The sequence below is a fragment of the Ceratotherium simum genome, chromosome 26, assembly GCF_057802395.1.
Source record: "Ceratotherium simum simum isolate JZ-2026a chromosome 26, ASM5780239v1, whole genome shotgun sequence".
Classification (NCBI taxonomy): domain Eukaryota; kingdom Metazoa; phylum Chordata; class Mammalia; order Perissodactyla; family Rhinocerotidae; genus Ceratotherium; species Ceratotherium simum.
This window is the reverse complement of record NC_141925.1, coordinates 43,289,840-43,315,557: the sequence shown is the minus strand read 5'-3', so window position 1 is coordinate 43,315,557 and position 25,718 is coordinate 43,289,840. Positions and strand designations below refer to the sequence as shown.

The window sequence follows — 25,718 nt, the reverse complement described above, 5'->3', positions numbered from 1 at the left end:
GTTGCCGGCGCCTCCTTGTCCTGAGCGCCACCCCCCCTCGCCCCCAGCAAGAGTTGGCCTTGGCTGGATCCTGCTCTGCCGCTGCGGGGATGAAGCTTAGAGAGGGACGGAGGTTCGGGTGACCAATGGAGAAAGTGGGGTTGTAAGCTGAGCTGGGCGCTCGCTAGGTGGTCATTCGGCCCAGGATGAAGGCCCCATCTAGAGAGGCGGGCATGAGCTTTTCCAGCGTACTGCGGCAGGGAGAGGCCTGGGGGAGGGAGGAGGGTGTCAGGGACCCTGTTTTCCAGGCTGTGCCATTTGGGTTTGTGCCTGGAGCCTTGGTCCTCCACAGTGCAGCTGCACGCCCGAGTGTCCCCTGTGCCGAGCGAAAGAGCACCTTCAGGGCTATGATTTCGTATTTGGGAAAGGAGAACAAAAAGACCTATTGTTTTGGTGAGACACACCACCAAAAGTAAAGCTGGGCAGAATCTCCTCCCCTGGTGGAGCCATGAGAGGGGCCTCATTTTCTTCCTGGGACCCTGAGGGAAGGAAAGAGCGGGCCCTCAGAACCCTGTGGTGACACTAACGCTTGAAGTAAACCAAGTGGGGAAGTGCTTGCGTCTTGGAGAAGGCGCAGGAGGTTCAGGCAGTGGGAAAGGAAAGAGATGGACAGCAAGGTGAGAGAGGAAGTGGGATGAGGCCCAGGGGCCCAGAGGAGGCCAAGTCATGGAGAGTCTCACGTGGGAATTAGACTTGGGGCCTTGCTCTGGTGTTATGGGAGTCATGGAGGGGACATACCTGGTCAGATTTATGCTCTAAAATAACCTCTCCAGCAGCCCCTGTGGAAGTGGGATTCGAGGAGGGAGATGAAGGCAGGGAGACCATCTCGGAGGCTGTGCAACCACCCCGGTGTGAAATGATGCAGGCCAGAAATAAGGCAGGGACAATGGGGCAGGGGGCTGTTGAGGAAGCAAGATGAGCAGGGCTCAAGAACCATTTGGATACAGGGGATGAGGGAAAGGGAAGAACCAGGATAACCCAAATTTCCCAACCTAGGTCACTGATGGGTTGGTGGTGCCATTTACCAAAATAGGAAAGCAGGTTGCTGGGGGAGGATGCTGGGTTCAGTTTTTGTGTGTGTGTGTGAGGAAGACTAGCCCTGAGCTAACATCCAATGCCAATCCTCCTCCTCTTTTTTTTTTTTCCTGAGGAAGACTGGCCCTGGGCTAACATCCATGCCCATCTTCCTCTACTTTATATGGGACGCCACCACAGCATGGCTTGACAAGCGGTGCGCTGGTGCGTGCCCGGGATCCGAACCTGCAAATCCCAGGCCACCAAAGCGGAGCATGCACACTTAACCACTGTGCCACCAGGCCGGCCCCTGGGTTCAGTTTTGAACGTTCAGAGTTTGGCAAGCCTGTGGGACCTCCAGGCAGAGACATCCAGAAGTGGCAGGACCTATACAGAGATCTGGAACTCAGGAGTGGTTAGCGTACTTGGCTGTTGTTAGCATACAGCTGGCAACCGAAACCAGAGGAGTGGGTGAGGTCAGTCTAGAAACCAAAGAGAAAGGAAGGGTTTCAAGAAGGCGGGCGCTGGCAACAGCGTCCAAGGCTGTGGGAGTGGTCAGGCAAGATGAGGCCTGAGGAGTAGCCATGGGAGTAAAAGCTGCAAGGTGGTCGGTCACTGGTGGCCTTAGCAAGAGGAGTAGGGTGAGACGCAGTGGAGAGGAAAGTGAGTGGGAGAAGGAAAACAGAATGTGTAGATCGTGCGTCCAAGAGGTTTGCTTCTAAAGGGAATCCAGGCCAAGTTAGCAACTTGAGGGGAATGAGGGCCACCGGACAGGTGTTTGCGATTAGAGAGACTTGAAATTATTTCAGTTATTGTATCTCCAACTTCTTTGCCTGCAGGAAAGCTAAAGCAAAAGGTCCCAGTGGCAGCCAGATTTTTCAATAACATACTGCACTTAGCTCCCCAAGAATCCTCCTCTGGTTAAGGAACACCGACATGTTGTCACCCTTTATGATCCAAGGCAGAGGAAGTAGGTTACCATGAATGGTGAGAGCACCCTGGCTTCAGGTCCTTCTCTGTAAGTTCCAGGAAAGGACTTGGGGTGCCATTATGTGCTCTCCAACGGGGTCCCCTTTGGGAACCACTCTTCCAGCCTGGGGGAAGGAAAGAGGGAGGGTGACAGTGAACAGGAAGGTGAAGGCGGTGATTGATGGAGATGGATCCTAGGGAGAGCTGGAGAGAGGGGGTGTGGGCTCAGAGAGGGAGTGGGGCTCAGTGGGGAGTCATTGAGGGGAGAGGGCTCATTGGGAGGGAGGGTCAGAGAGGAAAGAGGCGTGGCAATAGGAGGTGAGGGGCAGGGAACCAAGAGGAGAAATGTTCTCTGGGCCTGTCTGGGATGGGATTTAGAAGGTGGGCAGAGGGCCAAGGGGTTATTTCTGCCTTCACCTCCCGCAGTCTCTGGCCAGGGAAGGCAGGAAGCCGGGCTGGGCCAAGCCAGAGCTGAGGGGCACCGGGTGGCTTCTTTGTCCCCAAGAGCCCTGCAGACAGGGGCAAAGTTATTCACTTATCACCAGCTTCAGGAGAGCAGCCTGGACACAATGCCTCCTGGCCACACTAGGGCAGAAATGCAGCCTGAAGCCCAGAGCTAGCCGGCCCGCTGTAGCCCACCCCCAGCAGCCCCAGACCGGAGGGACACTGGCAGAGGAGACAGGCAGACCCAATCCTCGGGCCCTCGGGCCATCCACCAGCTCCCTGGTCTCTCCCCAAGCCTGGGCTCCCTGGGGCCTCCTGAGGCGTAGTGAGGTGTCCTACTCCAACCTAACCCCCCAACACACACATCATTGCCTAGCTTCCGGCTCTGTCCTAACTCAACCTCTTCTTATCTTTTCTGGAGTTTAGAGTCTAAACAGAGGTGGTGGAGTTTGCGGCAAACAGACCACAAGCTGAGGAGAGCCCCACGTGAGGGTCCCAGGAAACTTCAGCCCACTAGGGAAGGGAAAGGCATTCGATGCGAAGGAACACCTTGGACTAGGAGTCACTTTCTAGATCCACTCCTTTTCCTGTGTGACTCTGAGCAACTCCCTTCTCCTTCTGGGTCTCAGTTTCCCCATCATTTCAACAAGGGGGTTGGACCAGATGATCCATAGGGGCCCCTCTAACTTATCTTTTTCATCCTCATTTTATCCTCATCGCCCCCTGCAGAAAAAAATTAGTCAGAACCAAATTGACCAGGTAAGCAGTGCAGTTCACTCCTCTGAGCCTGTTTCTTCATCTAGAAAATGGGTCTGATAACACCACTGGGCTGTGCAGAGGATTACTGAGCCATCCTCCGGGTTCCCACGCAGCCTGTTCTCACCCCATCACAGCACATACTACACTATGCTGTGGTTTTGTTTCTTGTCAAACTTCCCCACCAGAAGGTCATCTCCCAAGGTCAGGGGCACTATCCTGGGCTTCTCTCTGTCCGCAGCACTCAGCGCAGGCCAGCACCCATGTGTGGAATGAAGGCGTGCCTGCAGGAATGAAAAGAGCCTGGCACAACGCTAGGCACACAGTAGGACCTCAGCGTGAGTTGGTATCGTTAATATTTTGGTGTATTCAGCCAGGCAGGAGCCTGGGAACATGAGGGAGATGGCTGGGTTGTGAGAAAGTCCCCGGATTTCTTCCAAATCTGAGGCCCTGGAGCCCCCTGCCAGGCCCTGGGGCTCTGTCCCACCCCACCTCCCACTGCTGAGCCACAGGCCGCCCAGGTCTTGCCACACCTGTTCTAGCTCTTCCTCCTGCCGAGACCAAAAGCCAAGTGCTTTATCAAACAAACACAGCGTTTATTGTGGCTCCCTCAAGGTCTGCTGCTGGCCTGGAAGAACAGACAGTACCTTCCTCCTCCCTCCCCTCCCAGGGTTCCATTGAAGGCCACCTGTGCCAAGACAGGTAGGCCCTGCAGAGCAGGTAGAGAAGAGAGAGCACTGGCTCTGGTGCTCGCAGAGGGTCCTTGGGCAATTTACTGGCCGCTTCTTGCTCTCATCTTCTTCCCTACTTGCACTGCCATGACTCCCACCAGAACACCACCCTCTTTCTGTAACAGCCTCGAGAGGGTCTCCCGCCTCCAGGCTCCCTCTCCACACCCCCCACCCTGCTATGCCCCTTTCCAAGCCATTCACCTCAGAATAGCCAAGTGACCATTCAAGTGACACAGTCCTGAATCTGACCATGACACTCTCCTATTTAGAATTTCCAGCCCCCTGGCCCCAAATGGCTCTTAAGATCCGCCCCCCACCCGGCTCCATGGCATGTCTTAAGAGCGCCTGCAGTGGCAGAGCCACGCTGGCCTCTCAGGTTCCTCTTGTGCCCTCTATACTGCCCCATCTCCTCCCCACCCTGACAACCAAGGCTCCACCCCCCCAGACATCCTTCAGTTCCTCAAAACTCCTGCACTCTCTGGACCCTGGGCCTCAGCACAAGTTGTTCTCTCCTCTTGGCACAGTTGCCCCACCTTCACCTCACCCCTCTTGGCAAGCTTAGAGGTCACGTCATGTCTCAGCTGAGGGACGCTTCCCTGACACCCAGCCTGTTCCCAGAGAGTCCTGTGCATCTAGGACTACACCACGGCATTTGTCATTCTGTGCCAGAATCACCTCTTAACTTGTCTTTGTCCTGCCCCTAGACCATCAGCACTGTTGGAGAGGGGCCTAAACACCCTGTTCACCTTGTATGCCCTGAGCCCAGCAGAATGCCCAGCACAGGCTGATGCTCAGTGAAAAATGGACAAGGTTCATGCCCATGGTGCAATCCCGAGAAGAAAATGACTGTGTTTTATGTGCAATCAAGGAACAGCAGTTGGTTCTAGAAGAGTTCAGAGGTCACAAAGAGCTATAACAGTCTGGGAAGGCTTCGTGAAGGGGTCCCTGAACCAGGTCTTGAATAAGTAGGTTTTAGATGAACAGAGCTGAGAAGGGAAGGTTTTCCAGGCAAGAGTCACTGATTGGGCAAAGGCAAGGAGGCAGGCACAAAAATAATATGCATAGGTGTGTCCAGAAGGCCAAGCTATCTGAAGTAGAAAATTCATATACAAGACGATAAGAGAAAACTTTGAAAAAACTGAGTAGGGACATGGAGTTACAATTCAATCCAAATTTCTTTGCCTGGTATTCCAGGCCCTTCACTGCCTCCTTCCCAGACTTAACACTGGAGCCACCTGGACTGCCCCCCTAAGCATACTCTGCTGTTCCAGCCTTCACTCCTTTTACTATCCCTATCCTTCCACCTTCCCTTCTGTCCAAGTCCTAATCATCACTAGGGAATTGGCAATTCATTGGAAATCCAGACGGATTAAAGTCGAACAATAGCAACAACAAAAACTATGAAAGAACTAGAAGACAATGCAGAAAAATATCTTTATAAGATTGAAAGGAGGAAAGCCTCCCTAAGCAAGACATAAACCTCTGAAGGAATCAAAGAAAAGATGATCAGATTTGAGTGCATAAAAATTTTAAATTAATGAACAATCTGAAAAGGAAATTAAGAAAACAATTCCGTTTACAATAGCATCAAAGTGAATAAAATACTTGGGCATAAACCTAACCAAGGAGGTGAAAGATTTGTACACTGAGGGGGCCAGCCCGGTGGCATAGTGATTAAGTTCACGCGCTCCGCTTCAGCAGCCTGGGGTTCACAGGTTCGGATCTGGGCGCACACCGACACACCACTCCTCAAGCCATGCTGTTGCGACATCCCACATACAAGATAGAGGAAGATGGGCACAGATGTTAGCTCAGGGCCAATCTTCCTCATCCCCTCCCAAAAAAAAAAAAAAAGATTTGTACACTGAAAACTACAAAACATTACTGAAAGAAATTAAAGAAAACACAAAATAAATGGAAAGACATCCCATGTTCATGGATGGGAAGACTTAAAATTGCTAAGATGTCCATGCTACTCAAAGTGATATACAGATTCAATGCAATCCCTATCAAAACCCCAACATAACTTTTTGCAGAAATAGAAAAATTCATCCTGAAATTCATATGGAATTTCAAGGAACCCGAATAGCCAAAAAGAAGAAGAAAGGTGGAGGACCCATACATCTGCATTTCAAAACATATTACGAAGATACAGTAATGAAAACACTGTGGTACTAGCATAAGACAGACAAATAGACCAATGGAATAGAATAGAGAGCACAGAAATAAACTCTTGCATATACGATCAAATGATTTTCCAAAAGGAAGCTAAGGACTCAATGAGGAAAGGACAGTCTTTTCAACAAATCATGTTGAGAAAACTAGGTATCCACATTCAAAAGAAAGAAGGTGGATCCTTGCCTAACATCATAAACAAAAATTGACTCAATGGGCCAGCCCTGTGACTTAGCGGCTAAGTGCGTGCGCTCCGCTACTGGCGGCCCGGGTTCAGATCCCGGGCGCGCACCGACGCACTGCTTCTCCAGCCATGCTGAGGCCGCATCCCACATACAGCAACTAGAAGGATGTGCAACTATGACATACAACTATCTACTGGGGCTTTGGGGAAAAAAAAAAGGAGGAGGATTGGCAATAGATGTTAGCTCAGAGCTGGTCTTCCTCAGCAAAAAAAAGAGGAGGATTAGCACGGATGTTAGCTCAGGGCTGATCTTCCTCACGAAAAAAAAAAAATTGACTCAAAATGGATCAAAGACCTAAGGATAAGAGCTAAACCAATAAAACTCTTAGAATAAAACAGGGCAAAACCTTCACAACATTGGATTTGGCAACAATTTCTTGGATATGACACCAAAGGCATAGGCAACAAAAGAAAAAATAAACAAATTGTACTTGATGAAAATTTAAAATTTTGTTCATCAAAGGACACTATGGGCAGAATGAAAAGGCAACCCAAAGAATGGTTTTGGAATATATTTGCAAATCATATATCTGATAAAGGATTAATATCCAGAATATATAAAGAATTCCTAAAACTTGACAACAAAAAACCAAACAACTGATTCAAAAATGAGCAAAGGACTTGAATAGATGTTTCTCCAAAGAAGATATATGAATGGCCAAAAAGCACGTGAACTGATGCCCAACATCACTAATCATCAGGGAAATGCAAGTCAAAACCACAATGAGATACCACTTCATACCCATTAGGATGGCTCCTATCAAAAAAAAAAAAAAAACACAGAAAATAACAACTGTTGACAATGGAGAAACTGTTGATATGGAGAAATTGGAACCCTTGTACGCTGTTGGTGGGAATGTAACATGGTACAGCCACTGTGGAAAACAGTATAGCAATAACAAATTAAAAATAGAGCTACCAGATAATCCAACAATTCCACTTCTGGGTATAAACCCAAAGGAATTGAGAGCAGGGTCACAAAGAGATATTTACACACCCATGTTCGTAGCACTATTCATAATATCAAGAGGTGGAAGCAATGCAAATATCCATCTACAGAGGAAAGGATAAGCAAAATGTGGTATATTGAATGAAATACAATGAAATAGTATTCAGCCTTTAAAGGAAGAAAATTCTGACATATGCTACAATATAGATGAGCCTTGAGGATATTATGCTAATTGAAATAAGCCAGTCACACACACAAAAAAATACTGTATGATTCCACTTACGTGAGGTACATAGAGTAGTCAAATTCACAGAAACAAAAAGTAGAATGATGGTTACCAGGAGAAGGGGGGAGGAAGGAAAAGGGAGCTGTTGTTTAACAGATATAGTTTCAAATTTGCAAGATGAAAAAGTTCTGGATGTTTCACAACAATGTGAATATACTTAAAATTACTGAACTAGTGGTTAAGTTCAACGCACTCCACTTCAGTGGCCCGGGGCCTGGTGTCCAGGCATGGACCTACACCACTCGTCTGTCAGTGGCCATGCTGTGGTGGTGGCTCACATACAAAAAAAGGAGGAAGATTGGCAGTGGACGTTAGTTCAGGGCAAATCTTCCTCAGCAAAAAAAATAATAATAAAATAAAATTACTGAACTGTACTCCATGGTTAAGATGGTAAATTTTACGTTATGTGTTTTTTACAATAAAAAAATTATATGGAGGAAAAAAATAGATTTCAAAGATAAGCAAGAAACAGGGAGAAAATATTTGCAACAGATGTAACAGAAAAATGGTTAATATACCTAATATAAAAAGAGTTCCTGCAAATCAACAAGAGAAAGTATAACAATCCAATAAAACAATTGGTAAAGGAGAACAATTATGAAAAGAACTATCCATGCTAGTAAACATATGAAAAGATGCATAACTTCCCTATGAAATGATATTTCTCTAAATTCTCGAAATGAAACAAAATTTTCTTCCCCTGTCAGATTGGCAAACTTTAAAGACTGATTGTATCACTGAGGGCCCGGCAGGGAGCAGACAGAGCCCTGGATTTTGAAGAGACTTTATTGGAGGGACTTATGTACAGAGATGTCCGGGTAGAGTTAGGAGATTCAGCAAAGGATACTGAGGTATCAAGAGACTAAGAACAGTGGGGAGTCATTACCACCCCCAAGCCTAAAGAAGCAACGGGAGGAAACCGAGTTACGGGAGCCAGTTGAAATGTGGAGCCGTGGGGAAAGGGGTACTGGACAGTAGTCAGTAGAAGGACAGACCCCTGCTGGACACAGCAGACCAGGAGGCAGTGGGAGAGACAAAGCTCAGCATCTGTCTCGTCTCACCCTCAGAAGCCAGAAGGCAAGGATGCTCCAGTCTGCATAGGTCAGCCTCCCAGTGGTACAAAGAAGAGCAGAGAATGGATTTTGGGAGAATAACCAGCACTTTGGTGATATCCAATATGACAGGAAATAATCGCAGCTAATGGTTTTTAAGCGCAAGTTTTGAGGGAATGGTGGTATTGTCATCATCATCCCCATTTTATGGGTAGGAAAACTGAGGCACAGAGATGTTATACTATTTTCCCAAAGTTCCCGCAGATGTTACACAGAGGAGCTGCCTTTGAACCCTGGCAGTCTGGCTTACTAGAGCCCAGGTTGTGAACCACTGCACTCCCCTGCCTCTTTTGTTTTCCTCTTTCCTGTTGGTGAAGTATATATTGATACAATAATCGATTTTTGGAGGTCAATTTGAGCACTTCTATAAAAAATAAAGTCCCTTATAAATATAAAAATAGTCTGAGACCCAGCAATTCCCCTTCTAGGTAACATTGCTCTGAAATACTCACACAGTGTGCAAGGATATGGGATATTCACTTTATAGGTAACTGGAACTGACCCCTCCCCCAGCTCCAGGAATAAGTCCTGATCAGACTAAGCCACTCACAGTGGGGGGTCTCTGTCCCTCCATGGTGATGGTTTAGAGTGGGTGTGTGACAGTTCCAGCCAATGAGACAAGAGGGAAGGTCTGCTGGGGGCAGCAGGGCTAGGTTTCCACATCCTTAAGAAAGACAGCACCCCTCTTTCCCTGGATGTTGTCCTGTCAGGTGGTGACATCTGGAATTGTATTACCAACTTGAACCTCAACGAGAATGAGCCCAAGGACATCAGTCTGGAGAGGAGGAGCCTGGAGCCCTGGAAACATTTTCTCTCTAGTAACTGTCTCCTCGCTGGGGCCCTCCTGTTCCTCTAGATCTCTGGTTGCAGAAAATGCAGCTTTTCTTATTGCTTAAGCCAGTTTGACTTGCAGTTTCCAGCCAAAGATGTCCTAACCACTACAACTTGGCTGGTGTAAAAAAGGAATCAAGTCCAACGTCTGTTATAAGTAGTCTCACAGGAAAATAAAAATAAACAAATAAATCTAATCTGAATCTGGTCAATTTCCTAGATCCAAAATCAATTTACAGGACATGCAAAGGAGAGAGGAACCTGTCAACCCAGAATACAGTCAGCAAAATCCATATGTGGAGAACTCGATAGGACAAATCAATGGGTTCTCCAACCAAAAAATTCCAAGGGAAAAAAAGAGATGTAGGGAAACCTTAGAGCAGAAGAAACTTAGAGGACACACCAACCAATCACAGCTGTGGGCCGCAATTGGTTCCCGATTCAAACTGTTAAAATAAAGTTTATGCATTTATGAGACAATTAGAAAACTAAACACTGAGTGGATAATTGATAATATTGAGGAATCACTTTTTTTAAAGTGTGTAAATGATGTGGTGGTTAATGTTTAAGAAACTAAAAAAAATCTTCAACTTTTAGAGAAACATGCTGAAATATTTACAGATGAAATGGTATGATGTCTGAGATTTACTTCAAAATTATGCGCAGGTGGGAGAGAAGATACGTGGGGTGTAGACGAAACAAGACTGGCCTTGAGTTGATAATTGTTGAAGCTGGGTGATGGGAGATGGTGATTCTATCTTCCTCCATATATGTTTAAAATTTTTCTTAATAAATAGTTTATTTAAAAAAAGGTGGATCTGGGCCGGCCCCGTGGCGTAGCGGTTAAGTGCGTGCGCTCCGCTGTTGGCGGCCCGGGTTCGGATCCCGGGCGCGCACCAACACGCCGCTTGGCAGGCCATGCTGTGGCGGCGTCCCATATAAAGTGGAGGGAGATGGGCACGGATGTTAGCCCAGGGCCGGTCTTCCTCAGCAAAAAGAGGAGGATTGGCATGGATGTTAGCTCAGGGCTGATCTCCTCACAAAAAAATAAATAAATAAAATAAAAATAAAAAAGGGTGGATCTGTATTGACGTAGAAAAATCTCCCTCAGAAATATCTTCTTTCTCTTGCATTATCAAACGCCACGCCCTCTCTACTATATCCTTCACATCAACGTATAAACATGTTTGAGAATTGCCCGTCTTTAAAAAAAGTGTTTCCTGGACTTCACATCTCCAAACAGATGCCAGCCCATTTCTCTGCTCACCTTCTCAAGAGTTCTCTCTCCCCTGATTCTGCTTCCTCCCCACCCACACGCAAATCAGCCACTCCAAGCTGCCCTGGCAAGGTCCCCAGCGGCCTCCAGGTTGCTGAGGCCAACAGTCACTATCCTGTCCAGAGCTAAACTCACGATCTCAGCACGCTTGGCATAGTTGATGGCTCCCTCCTCCTTAGAGCCCTCGATACTCCTGTCCTTGGTGACACCACCCTCAGCTGGCGCCTCTGTGCACACTCCTCTGTCTGCCTTCCAGAGTCCTCCTTTACTTGACTTCAAGGGTCCTCTGTCCTGAGCCCTCTTCTCTTCCTCCAATGCACTATTGTCCCCTTTGGAGGTCTCACGCATTCCCATGGCTTTAACATCCTCTAGCTCCCGGACCTCGGCTCCGAGCTCCCCACTCGCGCATCTAGTGCCTCATTGGATGGCATGGAGGTCATGGAGGGCAGTGGTTAACAGCATGGCCCCTGGAGCCCCACCACTGGGGATTGGATCCTGGCCCTGCAGCTTCCAAGCTGCGTGATGGTGGGCAATTAACCTCTCTGTGGCTTAATTCTCTCAGCTATGAAGGAAGTATCATAAACAATACATGGACCTTCTCACAGTCAATATGAGGATTAAACGAATTAACGGATGCCAAGCACTTAGCACGGTGCTTGGCATACGTTAAGCTCTCAATAAATGGTAACTCTTATGATATCTCACGGGCGTCTGGAACTTAACACACCTCAAGTGGGGCTCCAGACCCTCCCTACCAATAGCACCCTGAGAGGAGAAACAGCTCCTCTCCAGCCTTCCCCACCTCAGTAGTTGCCACAACTGCCCGCCCTTGCGTCCAGTCTGAAACCTGGGGGTTGTCCTGATTCCTTGCTTTCCCTCACCATCTTCCTCTCTACTCATCCAATTCTTCATCAAATCCTATTGATTCTAACTCAAAATATATTTGAGATCCATTACCTCTCTCTGCCTCCACAGCCACCTCCCAGTCAACGGTTGCCATCATGTCCCAACTGGACAACTGCAATAGTCTCCCTCCTCTCCTTCACTTCCCCTCTAATCTGAGCCCCCACCTTCTCCTGGGCAGCCAAACAGGCCTATAAAAATGTAAATCCTGTCTTTCCCTGCTTAAACCCTTCACTGGCTCTCATTTCTCTTAGAATAAAGACCAAATCCCCTACTGGCCCCTGCTTGAACCAACCCCAGCCCACATGTGCCTTTTTCCCCTTGCTTTCGCTGCTCCAGCTTCCTGTGCCTTCCTCTCTGTTCCTCTAACAAGGCAAGGTCTTGCGCACCTCAGGGCCTTTGCACACGCTATTCCCTCAGCCTAGAACACTTTTCTCCCTGGTGTTCATATGACTACCTCCTTCTTATCCTTCAGATTTCACCTTACCTAAGGCCTTCCCTTACGGCCCTACTTAATGTTTCCCACCCCAATTATTAGCAAACGCAGCACCCTGCTCACTGAACTTGTCACAATTTGTACTTACATATTTATTTCTTGTTTATTTGTTTATGACCTGTCTCCCCCACTGGAGAGTAGAAAAGCCGGGGATTTTTTGGTTTTGGTTTTTCGCATTCCTTGAGGGACGGGGTCACGTAATTGCCACATCCCTAGCTCTAAAATTCATACTTGGCATTAGCGGGTGCTCAGTAAATACTTGTTGAATGAATTATTGGATTGTTGATTTGAAAAGAAAGTCTGTTGTGGACGAATGTGTATGGCATTGTGGCAAATCTGAAAGTCAGTCCACAAACTTAGATGTGCAATGACATTGTTTCCTCGATGCTCCATTCTGCTGAGGCAACTGGAAACAAGTTGAACTTCAATCCTCCTGAGGCTGGGCTACAACTCCAGGATATTCAGCAGGACCACATTTGCTGTGTGTGGGGGGAGGGTGTGAAGGAGGAGGCTGAGGGGAGGGAGAGGTTGGACAGCATCCAGCCCTCAGGCAACAGTATTCACTGCCGGGACATCACCATCCCATCCCAACGGCCCCTTCCGTCCTGTGGCTTGCACTGTATCTGCTCTGGGCTTGGGACCGGGGAATATTTTGCAAGCTGCCTATGGTCCTACCTGCATAGTAGACCCATGAGCCATTCCTCTCTGAGGACTCTGCCAAGAAGCAGGTGGCAGACCTCCCTCCCATTCTTGGCCAAAATGCTTGTCTCTGATGAGGCATTCCCTTCCCCTCAGGGCTTTGGCTTTTGAAACACATAAACCAGCTCTTCTGCTCTTAGGTCTGCCACATACATCCCCAAAGGCAATGAGCACAGAACCCAGAGCACAGAAAAATAGGCAAATGCAGGAAGGAACAAACTAGATTAACATTCAAATATATTATAGGGCCGCCCCCTCCGTGGCGTAGTGGTTAAGTTCCCGCGCTCGGCTTCGGTGGCCCAGGGTTCGCAGGTTCAGATCCCGGGCGTGGACCTACGCACCACTTATCAAGCCATGCTGTGGCGGGCATCCCACGTATAAAGTAGAGGAAGACTGGCCCTGGGCGTTAACTTCCTCAGCAAAAGGGGGAGGATTGGGAACAGATGTTAGCTCAGAGCTAATCTTCCTCAAAAAAAAAAAAAGAAAGAAAGAAAAAGAAATACATTATATGTTTGGAAAAGATCATGCTGAATACCATGCAGGGAAATGACCAGAGGGGCCAAAATGGAGAAGTCCAGGGAGGGGGCAGCCATGCAAGGGAGAGACGGGACAGTGGAGATGGGGAGAAGTGGATGGGTATCAAAGCTCTTTGGGAGACAATCAACAGAACTCGGTGAGGGATTGAAGAATTGGATGGGGTGGGGGAGGTAAGGAAGAAGGAGGCCTCAGGAATGACTCCTAAGAGTCTGCCTTGGGAGACGGGATGGCTCTGCCACTGCACACAGTGTTCCCACTTCTGGAACACCCTCCTCTGCTGTAAGCACTCCACCTGGCCGACTCCTACTCATCCTTCAGATCTCCGTTCAAGCATTGCTCCTGCAGAGCCAGCTTGCCTGACCCCAGGGTGGGGGGATTCCTGCGTTTTATGCTCTCACTCTCCTTTGCACGTTTTCTGGGTGTGTGAGCACACATCCGTTAGTACCGTGCCCACCAGACTGTCAGGGCTCCAGCTGATCTGGGCTCACCCTTGCATCCCCAGTGCCTGGCACACAGTAGGTCCTCAATAAATGAAGGCTCCTAAAAGCAAGCAGAGGAGGCTGGAGTGTATCCTGCAGGCTGGTGTTTCTCAAGGGGAGTGGAGGTTGCTGGGTTTCAAAATACATAGACTCTTTCCACCACCTCCATTCCAAAAGAGAAGGTGTCCTCACCCTTCCTACTTTACGAATCAGTGCACGATGAGACTGTTACTGGGGGTGCAGTGACTGTGCACATGAGTCTGAAAGCAGAAAAAAAGTTGACCAGAGTTGCTGTTAGCAGGGTCTGTGGGGGGTTCTGGAGCACAGGAGTGGGGCATGAAAGCAGGAGATGGAGGATCTGTGGGCCTGGTGGGAAGCTTGGAGGGGAGGCGGTACAAGTGGGGCCTGGAGGTGGCGGAGAGGCCCCCAGAGGTGTTCTTGACACCATAGCTATGGGATAGTCATGCAGTCCCTCCTTCTATCCATGGTCCCCAGGGGCCTCCCCAACCTGCTCTGAGAAAAATAAACACTCCACACAATCCACTGTTGCATGTATGGTTCACGAGTTTGTTGTTTTGTTCATGGCTATGTATAGAAAGGCACATAGTAGGGGCTCCAAAAAGTGTTGATTTTTGAAGGAAAAAGCGAATGTTCTCCAAGTGCTCAGGGAGTCCTGCGAGGCAAAGGGGATTACTATTCCCCTGTGGGAAAGGCTGCTGCTCGGATTAAAGAAGATAATGTATATGAAAGTCCTGGCAGCTTCATAAACTCAGGGTCAGAATCTGAGAGAGAGAAAGAAGGTGGGCTGGGGCTTAGGGGGATGTGATGGGAGGCAGCCAGCAGGAGTCCCACAGGGGCCCTGGAGAGCCCCACGGGAAACCTCCAGGGGTCTTCTGGGAGCCAGTCGGCCCCAGCACCATTGACACCCCTGCCCCACCCAGCCAGCCGGCAGGAATTTGCCCCGGTGACCTCCCCAGGCGCACTCTTGTCACCATGGCGACCAACAGCGGAACAAGCAGCCTGATTGTCCCTGCTCAGCGGGGCAGGTGAAACCCCGGCCACGTGACCGATACTGGGCCAGGTGCAGTTACGGAACAGCCACCGCCTCCCCACCTTAACCCATTGCACGCCGCCACCACCCAGGCCACTGTGTCCCTGCCACTGCAGGCTGCACCCCTTGGGCCCTCGGTCCCCAGCCAGAAGGGCAGGGACGAAATACACTGAACACTGCCCTAGGAGTCACACCGCCCGGGAAGGTGTGGGGACGGGGCCACGCACTGGCTGAGTGATTTGGAGCTAGCTTACTTCCCCTCCTGAGCCCCCGTTTTCTCAGCAGTAAAATGAGGATGACACCCTCCCACTCACAGGGAGGTCAGGACTGCTGGGAACAAGGACGCGCAAGTGTAGACTCGACCTCCTCGAGCGTTCTCATTCTGCACCCGGTTTCTCCCCCCACATCACCTCAGCCTATCAGGGGCTCCAGGAGGCCTCCCCTCCAGCGGCTTGACACCCCCCAAGAGTGAACCCTCACCAACCAACAGCGAGTCCACTGGCCTGTCCGTAACAAGCTGAGGAGGGGTGGGCAGCCCCCAGGTTGACCCCTCCCCAACACACCATCGCCAGCGGCCTTCCCAGGTAGCCACAACCCCCTCCTGGCCCCACTGCTTTCTTTGGAGTGTTCAAGTGGAAACCTCAAGCCGACTGGTTATTCTGCTCGCCAGCCCAGCCCTGACCAGGCACGTGACAGGGCTGGGGCCCAGGACTCGGAATGTCTCGAAGCAGCTTCTGCACCGGCTCCCAGCAGAGGGTCAAGGGTCCTGGGCGAGGCTCAGGTTTCCCGGCCAGACTGTCGGCTGGCTGCGGTGGGGGTGGAGGATGGTTGGAAATCACCTTTGAAATACTACTCTTCTGAATCACCAACCTTACGTCAACCCCCTTCCCCTTCAGCCACAAACTCTAGAAAAACACCATCCTTGATCATCTCCTCCAAGGACCCCTCCCAGGCCTCGGACCAGCCCCCACTCAGGGCTCAGATGTCCTCATCATTCCCCTCAAGACTATGCTGGCAACAAATGATCACACCACCTGGTGCGTTGAGAGTCCCCAGTGACCTCAAAGCCCTCCTCAGATGAGAAGAAAACACCTGCCAGTCCCCAGGCTGACTAAAGATGGAGATCATTTTATTAGGCAAGGCATTTATTAGGCCTTAGAGTTAGGATGCATCCTACCGGTCCTTACTCCATCAGGCCCGCCCTAAAGAGGTGGGGGAGAGACCGATGTAACCCTAGCTAGCCCAGGTGTCATCTCCTGGAGGGGGCACTGAGCCAGCCACCAGCTGAACCTTCACCTAAGCCTCCGCTGATGCCCTGAATCTCTCCATGACCATTCCGTAAAATTACTATTGCACTTTGCAACAGATGAACCAAATGACTCCAGTCCTGCAGGAGCCCCCAGCCTACGGTGGACACAGAGAAGGCCAGTTCTACAATACTGTACAGTAGACTCTGAAAAATGCTTTGAGAACATGGGGTGGAAGAGATTAGTTTCAACTAGGGAAATCTGGGAAGCCTTGAGGAGGAGGTGGCGGTTGTCCTGGACCTTAAAAGATGTATAGGACTTGGGACAGCTGGCTATCTGAGGGGCACAGCATCCCAGCAGGGGGAGTGGTGGGGCAAAGATCTAAAGGGAGGTGTGCAGTGTGGTCCTCAGGGTGCCTGGTTGGGGAGTAAGAGAATGTGGAGCATGCATAGAAAGGCAGGTAGGATCAGACTGGGGAAAGCTTGGGATGCTATGAAATTTCAACTCTCAACTTTACAGATGGGGAGTCCCTGAAGATTTCTGAGCGAAAGAATGCTGTAGAAAGAGCAGCTACTCTTGCAACTGCTGAAGGATGGACTGCCGTGGAAGTCAGCCGAGACCTGAGATAATGCCGCCACTGCCACCTCTACTCCAGACAGGGGAGAGTAGATGGCAGCAGGTCAAGGTTCCAAAGGGAAGTGATTTCCCTGCAGAATGTGCTGAGTTCTGGGGGTGGGAGGATTGTTTACTTCTCTGCTGGTAAATGGGGATGGGGGTGGGCGATGGGAGCATATCTGAGCTATTTCAGCTCAATGCAACAAATGACCTCTCCAGGACAAATACCTGGCCTCCCACCTGACTCACAGCAAGAATGACAGACCAGACAGCGGTTCTGGTTCCGCCTCTTGTACAAGTCATTTGCCTCAGTTTCCCCATCTATACAGGGGGGGAGTGAAGGGTATTTAGAGATGAGCTCCAGACACCTTCAAATTGATACGGGTTCAAGACAAGGTTGACAAGAGGGAAGTCATTGTAGAATAGAAACTCGACTGTAACTTTGAATGACCTCTGACAAACAAAGCCAGCCGGATATGCACCCTCCAGGGGATCTAACTGCTCTGTAGATTTTATGACCCCTGCTTGCGCATGTACCTCCCAGCTGTGGTAAGATGATAACTTTGTTCTTTTGCATTCCTTAGGAATGTGATGACCCCCGAACAGAGAGTCTATGCTGATAGCCATCATCATTGAAAACTGAAAGATCTGGGTGGCACTCCCAGCCTGTAACAGAAGGTCAACATTCCTAACCCCCTCCCCAATAATCCATCAGCCTATATAACTGCTGTAAGATTCTGTGCCCCCAAAGATGGTTCTTTTGGACATGAGGCCGCCATCTTCCCTCTTGCTAGCAAGCTGTAATAAAAAGTCCTTTTTCTCCTACCACCGTGCCTCTTGCCTATTGGCATGTCTTGCGGCGGGCAGACCAACCCCCTTTTTGGGTCTTTCTAGAGGCCACAATTTCAGGACGGGTAAAACGGGCTCCATCAGGCCTTCCTGGGCCCTGGGCTGTGGGGCACGGGGCCTCCAAGCTGGCGCCCTGGCGAGAAGAGCCACTCCTGGCGCCTCTCGCCCGCGCCCGCCGGCCGCACAGAAAGTACGGCGCCCACCCACGGCGGCGCGCCAGGGCACAGGAGCAGGCCAGGTGCGGGCCGGCGCGGGACAAGGCACGGCCTCGCGGCCGCCCACTTCCGCAGCCCCAAACCCAGAGCATCTGGCGCAGCGCAGGCCCGGCTCCCATCCCGCAGGGCCTGACCGCCCGCGAGGACGTCGCGCGGCAGGGGCTGGGCGGAGCTTCGCGGGGCGGGGCCCGGTGACCGTCTGGCTCCGCGCGGGGCGAGGCCGGGGCGGTGCTCCCGCCTGCGGGCGCAGGGGCGGCGGGGGTTACGTCATACCGCGAGGGGCGGAGCTAGCGGCGGAACAGACTCGTCTCTGGGACTACGTGAGAAAACGTGAGCGAAGGCGGGAATTCCGCGGTAGGGGCGGGGAGAGGGCGGAGCTGCAGTCGGAACGGGGCGGGAGGCGGAGCGAGCGGACTGGACGAGGTGCGCGCTGTGCGGCGGTTCCCGAGCATGCTCCGCTGGGTCCGCGCCTGGGGGCTCCCCCACAGGGGGCTCGGTCCCCCCAGTCTCAGCTTCTCTGGGGTGCCCGTCGCGCCCAGCAGCAGCAGCAGCGGCCGAGGCGGCGCCGAGCCGAGGTCAGTCAAGGGCGCATGGTGGGAGGCCGTCCTTCACTCCTCGCCCTCTTGTCCGGCCCCCGACGGCCCCACCTCCTCCGCTTGGGCCCGCCCCCCCAGGCCTCCCGCCCAAACCCCTTCGCCCGCCGGCTCAGACCCTCCCCCGCTCCTTGCTCCTCCCGCCAGGCCGGTGCCGCTTTCCTACAAGCTTCTGGACGGGGAGGCGGCCCGCCCGGCCCTCGTCTTTCTGCACGGGCTCTTCGGCTGCAAAACCAACTTCAACTCTGTCGCCAAGGCCCTGGCCCAGCAGACAGGCCGAAGGGTGAGCTTCCGGGAGAGGCGGGGTCCCGGGGAGGGCGGGGCCAGGAAGGAGGCCGAGGCGGGGCCAGCTTCTCTGCCCTCGCTGCTGGGACCCCGCTGAGGAGTGGCCGGTCTCTCTGGGCAGAAATGAAAGGAGAGGTTGACCTTCTAAGGATGGAGGCCAAAGGGCAGACCCAGGCCCTAGATGGACCCTATTCATTCCCTCATGCTTACATTCATCCAGTCCTTCGTTCGTGTTACAGCTCTCCGGCTGTGTGGTCCACGCTGAGCTAGGCTCAGCTGTCCGATGCCTAAGCGCCAGCACCCTCCCTGCTAAGGGGGCTAGCCCCTGCTCGTTAACCGGGGACGGCAAGGGTCTTCCACCTCTTACAGTAGCCCATCCTTTTTTGCTCCAACTGTTGTAATTCTTGGCATCTGCTCTTTCTGGGGTTGCCACCCAACCAGGCCAGACCTTCAGAGACGTGGTCACACTCCTCGGGCCTTCTCCTCTCTGGCAGAGTGGCCCTGGGTTCTTCCTCCGGGCCGCTTAGGCCTGGGAATTGGGCCCTCTCACCATCCTGGCCCTTTCGCACTCAGGATCTCTCCCCAGGCTCTCCATCCTCCTCAGCCTGCCGGTCTGCCAGGCCTTTGGCTGTCTACGCCCGGAATATGGATGCCTGTGCTGCCCCCTCTCACCCTACTCCTCAGGTGCTGACAGTGGATGCTCGGAACCATGGTGATAGCCCCCACAGCTCAGACATGAGCTATGAGGCCATGAGCCAGGACCTGCAGGACCTCCTTCCCCAGCTGGACTTAGTGCCCTGCGTCCTCATTGGTCACAGCATGGGAGGCAAGACAGCCATGCTGCTGGCACTACAGAGGGTGAGCCGTCCCTATCCGGGACTTCCGTCCACTCACTGTAAACCCTGAGTACCCAGCAGACAACCTGGGACTCAAACAAGCCTTGGATGGCCAAGTTCAGGATCCAGGAACTATGCCTGAGACCCATTGTGCCTGCCCTAAGTCTGGTCCCCAGTCTGGTTCTCTCCCACAGCCAGAGCTGGTGGAACGCCTGATTGCCGTGGACATCAGCCCAGTGGAGACCACATCTAGCTCAGACTTCCCAACCTACATGGCAGCCATGAGGGCCATAGACATCCCGGATGAGGTGTCCCGCTCCTGTGCCCGCAAACTGGCCAGTGAGCAGCTCAGCACTGTCATCCAGGTGATGCACCCAAGCCCCTGGATAGTGTTGTGGGCTGGGACCCATCAAGGGAAGAGTGGCAGCCCCACGCCTCACAGGCAGCTGCCCCCAACTGCCGGACTCCCACAGGACATGGCTGTGCGACAGTTCCTGCTGACCAACCTGGTGGAGGTGGACGGGCGCTTCGTGTGGAGGGTGAACTTGGATGCCTTGGCCCAGCATGTGGACAAGATCATGGCCTTCCCACCACAACAAGAATCCTATTCTGGGCCAACCCTCTTCCTCCTTGGTGGAAATTCTCAATTTGTGCCGTAAGTCAGGCTGGGTGGCGGGAGGGGCATGCCTTCCTTCTCAGTTCCCAGCCTGGGGAGCCTGCCTCCGGGAGGGCTTGGATATGGGGCAGGGGGCGCCTGAGAGTCCAGAAACGCCACTGGCCACGTGGCCTCACGTGGCTCTCCATCTCTCCCTGCTCTGCCTCCTTCTCTCTTTCTATCCCACTTCCCCTTTCACCCATGCTGGGCGGTGTTCTCTTCGGTGGACAGGCCCAGCCACCACTCTGAGATTAGGCGGCTCTTCCCTCGGGCCCAGATGCAGACCGTGCCTAACGCTGGGCACTGGATCCACGCCGACCGCCCGCAGGACTTCCTGGCTGCCATTCGAGGCTTCCTGGCCTGAGGGTTGCTGGCCAGAGGGGACACAAAACCGCAGGCTTCAAGGCCCTGTTGCCTGCTCCACGTTTCTGCACAGAAGGACTCAGGCGGGCACAGAGGGCATGAGGGTACAGAGGTGGTCAGACCTCAAGCTTTAATGAATAAAGACACTGCTCCCAAGGTCCTGGGCTGAGCTCGCTCACCGCCAACGTCCCCACTGACCCAGGGGGAATCGGCCCCGGGGGGTCCTAGCTGTTCCGGGGGCCACAGGGACTCCCAGAGTGCCCCTGGACTCTCTCTGCAGCTGACTCTCGACCCGCTGTCTCACCAGATGCTGCATGTCCTCCTGAGGGCAGGAGAGCAGGTTCAGGGGCAGACCGTGTGCCCTTCTCCCCAGGGCCGTTCCTCCCAGGCCCGACCAGCATTCCCACCCTACCTCCCAGGCCTCCACTTCCTGCCTCAGTCTCAGTTTCTCCTCCAGGACCTCCAGCAGCTGGGCCTCCACAGCTCGCAGCCTGGCTCTGCATGTGTCCAGCTCAGCCTCCACTGCCTGCTTCCTGCAGATGGCAAGGAGAGCAGCCTGAGGCTCAGGCCCGCCCATCTGGTGCTGGGCCCTGGGGGTGGGCAAGTGTGGCCACAGCCCCTACCTTGTGACAGGGTAGGTGTTCATGTGGCTTTCCTTCCTGGAAGACCTGACGTCCCCCTTCCCCTCCTCTAGCAGGACTGATCCCTGAGGGTGAGCCACCCACTGTCCTCCCAGCCCGTGCAAGCAGCTGTCACTCACTTGGCAATGGCTTCATCCCGCTCTTGGAGGACTTGGTCCAGCGAGGGCTCTGTCTGGGTGTCCCCCAGTGCTCCAGCCGCTTGGTCTTCTGGGGTCTGTTGTAGGGTGACAGAGGAAGTGTCAGTGATCTGGGGCTTGCCTGGATGAGGTGCCCCGCTCTGGGCCCTTCCGCCCTGGGCTTGGCCCTGATGTTGATGTCAGGAGGGGAGGACTCTGAGATGTTCTGCCCCTCCCCCCCAGTGCCCAGTCTCCTGGACCTCTGGGAGTAGAGCAGGGGGACTTCCATGCTGAGGGGGTGGCAGGTGTGGCTCCTGCCTGGCTTAAGGGTAAGCAGAGGGGGTAGGGAGTTTGGACCCCCCAAGGAGGGAAGGAGTTCTCACCCGATCCCCAGAGAAGAGACAAGGTGGGTTCAAAAGGACACTTACCTCTCAAGGGCCCCAGACAGGTTGGCCTGGTGACTGGGACTCTTGTCAGTGGGGTGGGGCAGGCAGAGGACATGGCCCTTTGCCCTCCCTTCCGGGTAAGGCGCTCCCTGCCAGGCCCCGCCCCCAGCAGGCTGACCAGGCCCCTGCCTTCTATCCTGGATCCTGGAATCCTCTGGCCAGGGCCAGAGCTTCCTCAGCCCCTTCCTGCCCAGTCGTACTCGTCCCTCACCCCAAGGGGGCACTCGCCCCACATCAGGAGATGAGAAAGGAGGGATGGAGACAGGTGCTCTGGACCCCTGTCCTGAAGAGCTGGCATCAAGGAACCCTGAATGGCATCATTCACACGTATAACTACAACCTTAGCTCAGCAGAAAACTAAAGGAAAAACGTTTCATCATTCCTGGCAACTTCTTCCTAACATCTTGAATGTCCATCCTTCCTAGCAATATGGCTCATTATTCCTCCAACATTCCCAACATTCTGATCCTTGAGCGTGGGTGGGTCCGCTGTGCTCCAGGGAGGTGGCCTTGGTATCCCTCGCCTCCCTCAAGGTGACCATTGAGCACACCAGTGACATCTAAGGTGTAAAAGGGAATTTTTCCCCATTGAGAGGCCTCTTCAGCAAGGTTACTTCTTGAGGATTAGGTGCTCAACTGAGCCCTAAACAGTAAATACTTCCTCCAAGACCCCCAGGAAACGCCCTGCAGACATGACTCCCACTTGTCTCTGGGTCCCACTCAGCCAGGTGTGCCTCCCACAGCCAGACTCCACAATTTCTTTGGTTGAACCCCAGGCGAAGAGGTGGGGTTGAGCTGTGCCCCCAAATACACCCCTTTTGTTGAGGAGATGCAGTGTGTTTCGAGAGGCTGCTCTGGGCCGTGACCCCCCAGGGTGAGCAGAGATAAAGCATAGATATAGTCAGAAAAGCTTGCTGGAGGTCCAGGGGCAGTGGGAGCGCAGAGGAGGCTCCCCACGCCCAGGCAGTCGGGGTTCCACAGGAGCTCGTCCCAAATGAATCCTGCAGGCCGGCAGGAGTCAGCCAGGAGAAGCTAGGCATTTCTTGTATTTCACTTTTTATTTAGAAACAATTTCACACTGCTCTTAAATGTCAAAAAAAAAGTATCCTTTTAGGGTAAAAAAAATCTAATATGGTACCCAATACTGTACCCAGTTGTCACATCTCTCTGGTCTCCCTCAATCTAGAACAAATTTTTGCAGTATTTCTTTGAATTTCGTGACCTTGACATTTTTGAAGATTACAGTGAAGTTACTTTGTAGACTTTGTAGACCATCCTTCAATTTGGGTTTGTCTAATCCTTCCTCATGATTAGACCTCTATTATACATTTTGGGCAGAAATACCACAGAAATGGGGCTGTGTCTTGTATCCAGTATCCTTTGGAACCATGACTGGTGGTATTAATGTTGATCACTTGATTATGATTAATAAGTACTGGGGAAGGGAGGTATTTTGAGACTATGAAACATCGTTTTCTTCACCCCACTTTCACCCACAAGTTACAGCATCCATGGATGTTTCCTTGCCCGAATTAATTGTTACTATAATGGTTTGCAAATGGTGATTTTCTAACTTCCTCATTCCTTCTACATTTATTAGATGGCATTCTATTTTAAAGAAGAACCTTCTTGGGGCCAACCCCATGGCTTAGCGGTTGAGTGCGCGTGCTCCGCTACTGGCGGCCTGGATTTGGATCCCGGGTGCGCACCGCTTCTCCGGCCATGCTGAGGCCGCGTCCCACATACAGCAACTAGAAGGATGTTTAACTATGACGTACAACTATCTACTGGGGCTGTGGGGAGAAAAAGGGAAAAAAAAAAAAAAAAGGAGGAGGATTGGCAATAGATGTTAGCTCAGGGCCGGTCTTCCTCACAAAAATAAAATAAAATAAAAAAATAAAGAACCTTCTCTTCGTCCTCATTTATTTATTCATTTATATCAGATGGACTTGTGGTTTCCTATTTTACTCAGTGGCTCATAAGCCACTCCTGTCGTTTGTGTTGATGCTCATGTTGTCCAGGTCTGACCAGAGCGGCCCCTCCCTGGTCTCTCGTTTTGATATGTGCCATCATTCTTGGAGCACTTTCTTTGTTTCTGGCTCAACAAGATATTCCAGGCTCTTGTTTTTCCCTGACCCAGCCCTGGACTTAGCCATTTCTGCAAGAATACCTGGTTCTTTTTGGTAGAGAATAGTATTCAGAAACCAAGATCTGGGTGTCAGTTGTGCTCATTGCAATTAGGGTAATCTCTACTCCCGGGCCCACTCACACACGTGTTTATACACACACACAAATACACATTTCATCTATGTTTGTTTCTTTTTCTAGGTGATGGTTAATTTTATTTCTCAACGGGGCCACGGGATGCCCACATACTGGTTAAACATTATTTCTGGGTGTTTCTGGAAGAGATTAGCATTTGACTTGGTGACCTGAGTAAAGCAGATGGCCCTCCCTGGTGTGGGTGGGCATCATCCAATCCATTAAGGGCCCAAGTAGAACAAACAGGCAGAGGAGGGGTGAATTCTTTTCTCTTCCTAACAGCTTGAACTGGGATATGGGTCTTCTCCTGCCCTCCAGCTGGGACTTGCGCCGTGAGCGCTCCTGGGTCTCAGGCCTTTGGGCTTGGACTGGAACCACACCATCAGCTCTCCAAGTCGCCAGCTTTCAGACAGCAGGTTGTGGGACTTCTCTGCCTCTACAGTCATGTGACTCAATTCCTCATAATAAATCTCTTCTCAGCCTTTGTCCTATTGGTTCTGGTTCTCTGGAGAATCCTAACTGATAGAATTTACACATATTGAAAAAAAGTTTACATTTAGCCCTAAATTCCAGTCCAACGGAGGGGCTTTATCCTAGCCTTCCTCCATTCCATATTTTACCCCCTCTCCCTAACGTCTTCAGTGTATTTCATAAAGTGTTCAGTCTCCCTGTATGTAGCTAAACCCAGAAACCGTGGGGCTCCCCCTGACTTAGATGCCCTCCTTATATGGGCTCGGCTCCTGCAGGGCTGCCTTCCCACCCCCCTCCAATGCCATGCTCCTGCACGGCCCTGGCTGCCACTGGGCTACAGAACATTCCTAAGAGCCTCACAGTCCTTCATTTCATAAATATTTATTGGGCACCTGCTGTGTCCCAGGCCTGTTTCCAGGTGAGTGACATTAAACAGGAAGGCAGACAAAACCTCCCAACCTCACAGAGCTCACCTTCTAGTGAAGGGAGAGAGACAATAGAGAGATGGGAGAGTAGACCAGATGGTAGGAGGTGCTGTGGAGGACGAGAGAGCAGGGAAAGGGACGGAGGGAGGAAAGAGCAAGAGGACGGGGATTGCTGTTTCAGTTAGCTCTGTGCTGCCCTAAGGAGATCACAGATATTAACTGACCACGTAGACGAAAAACAGCCATTATGACTTGGAATAACATTTCCAGCAACAGTGTCATTCGTGGATTCAGAAAGTTCTGTATTTCCAAGCACAAATGAAGATGATGTGTTTGAGAAAACTGTATTAGGGAACCCACAGGAGGTGCTAGGGATGACACAGGACGCATGACAATGAGAGGCAGAAACACAAGTGAACGGTTGGAATACACTTTCACGCACCATGAGAGTGGAAAAGAATTGTTTTGAAATACAGTTATTTTAAAAAGTATGTGATTTTAGATATTTAAATTCTAAATGTTGTAACTAAATGTTGTAAGTAGGGAGTCGATGAACTCACTTGTATCCCTAAAAGTTTAAATTAGAATTTGGGGCCAAATTTATTTTCTTTTAATCTTCTCACTGGAAAAAGGAGGAAATAACCTTATATTCAGGCATATAGTGAATTCCATCACAGAGCCTTGCCTCAAATACCACACGCTGAGCAGT

General features: G+C 51.5%; 1 protein-coding gene and 1 long non-coding RNA gene across 9 annotated transcripts; one reads left to right on the top strand and one right to left on the bottom strand.

Moving 5' to 3' along the window:
• Window positions 1-18,319: 18,319 nt before the first annotated feature.
• On the top strand, window positions 18,320-23,771 carry ABHD11 (abhydrolase domain containing 11). Of its 8 annotated transcripts, XR_015548635.1 has the most exons (7): window positions 18,326-18,492; window positions 18,658-18,793; window positions 19,480-19,653; window positions 19,826-19,996; window positions 20,105-20,286; window positions 21,107-21,283; window positions 23,452-23,771. XR_015548635.1 is itself a non-coding variant. In XM_087417743.1 (6 exons), the coding sequence occupies exons 1-6, from the start codon at window positions 18,368-18,370 to the stop codon at window positions 23,501-23,503; spliced, it is 840 nt and encodes a 279-aa protein (XP_087273869.1). In that variant the 5' UTR covers window positions 18,326-18,367; the 3' UTR covers window positions 23,504-23,769. The 8 variants fall into 8 exon arrangements, 7 of the variants coding, with proteins under 7 accessions (XP_087273871.1, XP_087273872.1, XP_087273873.1 ...); XM_087417743.1 differs by lacking the exon at window positions 21,107-21,283 and having other exon boundaries at window positions 23,452-23,769; XM_087417742.1 differs by lacking the exon at window positions 23,452-23,771 and having other exon boundaries at window positions 21,107-21,512.
• Window positions 20,748-21,503, bottom strand: LOC106803810 (uncharacterized). Its single transcript, XR_015548636.1, has 3 exons — window positions 21,410-21,503; window positions 21,084-21,182; window positions 20,748-20,971 (listed from the first exon to the last, which is right to left on the bottom strand). It is a non-coding gene; the product is annotated as an uncharacterized LOC106803810 (long non-coding RNA).
• Window positions 23,772-25,718: the final 1,947 nt, after the last annotated feature.